The 2,254-nt window shown below is 33.3% G+C and overlaps 1 protein-coding gene across 1 annotated transcript; it reads left to right on the forward strand.

Annotated features, from left to right (window-relative positions):
• Nucleotides 1-661: 661 nt before the first annotated feature.
• Nucleotides 662-1,533, forward strand: LOC114713774 (ethylene-responsive transcription factor ERF038-like; the record flags this gene model as incomplete). Its single annotated transcript, XM_028898450.1, has 1 exon — nucleotides 662-1,533. A coding segment is annotated over one exon (833 nt), but the record flags the coding sequence as incomplete, so codon positions are not given.
• Between the last annotated feature and the right edge of the window lie 721 nt (nucleotides 1,534-2,254).

Below are 2,254 nucleotides of genomic sequence, written 5' to 3' on the forward strand. Positions count from 1 at the left end.
ATATATGGACACTTAAATAGACCAAGATTCAGTAACATTTTAGGTGCAATTTAGTTAATTATAATATAATATAATATATAGTATAATGAAATGTTCAATTACCACGTGGGAATGCAACAAGTTAGCTGAACTGTACGCTACTACTCCTATCATGTTTGCCCTATTGCTTGTCTATATTCCTTTTTCTTTTTCTCCTTTTTTTCTCCTTTCCTTCTTTTTCTTCTTTTATTTTCTTTCTCTACTTTTATATGTCCTCATATTTTTTAATTATATTAATCAAAACAACTTTAAAGTATACAGATTAACTTCTAATTGACCATAGAATTTGACATTAAATCACCTTGAACTTTCAAATTTATGGAAGCAGCCTCCATGTATATATTATTTCATTATGGAAGTGTAATAATATATTGATGGTGATATATTCTCTTGAACTTTGAATTTTATGTCACTAATGAGCTGTCTCTATAAGTTTTTCAAGTTTAGGGAAAAAATATTTTAAAACTTTAAATATCAAAAATAATTTATGCATAAGTCAAAGTCTTTAAAAACATTATGTGCAATAATTGAAATATTTTTTTTTTCTCAAGTCATTAACAGCCAAAAACGCACCCAGCTCCCTATTTTTATGCACCTTCACTACCACTCATTCTTTCTGTAGCTCTTATCAATCAAACATCTCTCTCTCTCTCTCTCTCTCTCTCTCTCTCTCTCTCTGTGAGACTACTGGGAAAACGTATCAACATGGAAAGTGATGCCCAAGAGACCTTTAACTCATCTTCGTCATCATCATTATCTTCTTCTTCTTCTTCATCATCATCATCAAACTCAGATTCAGGTGCCAAGAGAGATTCAAAAGTTGTTTCAGATCAGGATGGCAATTATTGCTGCAACAACAAGAAGAAGATCGGAAGTGAAGAGAAGGATGATAATAATAATGATAATAACAACAATAAGCATCCATCTTACAGAGGTGTGAGGATGAGGAACTGGGGAAAATGGGTTTCAGAGATTCGTGAGCCCAGAAAGAAATCCAGAATATGGCTTGGAACTTACCCTACTGCAGAAATGGCGGCTCGAGCCCACGACGTCGCGGCTTTAGCCATTAAAGGTCATTCAGCTTACCTCAATTTCCCTCACTTGGCTCTGGAGCTGCCCCGGCCGGCCACCACAGCTCCGAAGGACATCCAAGCCGCGGCTGCAAAGGCGGCTTCTACTGTCTTTGAGGTGGCTACTAATAAGCATTGTCGAGTTGAGGAAGCCCAAGCCGAAGCCGAGCCGGCCTCGTCTTCGACTCAAGAACAGAATTCTTCTTCTCCTCCAATATCGTCTAAGGAAGAAGATGCTTTGTTTGACCTACCAGATCTTTTCACAGATGGCAACAATGGCCTTTGTTCTTATTCTTCTGCTTCTTCTTCTTCTTCCTCTTGGAATTTTTGTGCATCTGATAGTGGTTTCAGGCTTGAGGAGCCATTGCTTTGGGAAAATTACTAGAAAGAAATAACTGTTTAATTTTCTCTCTTCTATGTGTGTAAAAATGAATAATAAAAAAAGTAAATTTCAGAATTTCAAAGTGGTGATCTATTCCTATTCCTCTTCTTTTTCCTTTTTCTCTTTCGTCCCCGGTTTACTTTTTTTTTTTTGGCAGAGATTAATTTGACTAAAATAAAAAGTTGAATGATAATAATCGTGATGATAAGATCAGTCTCTTAGTTTTGTAAGTTCAAGGTAAGTATTATAGTATATTCAAACACTGATGAATCATGCTAATAATGGAGCAATAATAGGAATAATTTAGGGACAGAGTTTAATTTGGTTGACACTTGTACATCTTTATAATAGTGTTTTTTCACACTACTCGGTTCAGCTTAATTAATATTTATGATGATTTGTACAATTATTTGGTTTCAATTATATTATAGAGTAATTCAAAGACTAAAATTATATAATAATATATCAGATCGATGAACATATCCTAAATATTTTGTCAAAAGACTTTAACTTTCACATAAATTTTGAAGATATCTTTAATCACGACAATAAAGAAAAATTACTGATGCTATAACTTTTCAAGACTAAACAGGATGGATTATTTAGCAATCTCACCTAAGTAATTAAACAACAAAAAAGCGCATGAAAGCTCTCTTTTTGCTGTGAATAATATTTACTGGATCAGGCGTGTACATTTTTCTTTGATTATTATATAATTTAAACTAATTACATAATTAGATAAAGTTGAAGAAAATAATATTCT

This window comes from Neltuma alba, unplaced genomic scaffold (genome assembly GCF_004799145.2).
Source record: "Neltuma alba isolate B1F8T4 unplaced genomic scaffold, ASM479914v2 tig00011462_pilon, whole genome shotgun sequence".
In the NCBI taxonomy this organism is placed as follows: Eukaryota; Viridiplantae; Streptophyta; class Magnoliopsida; order Fabales; family Fabaceae; genus Neltuma; species Neltuma alba.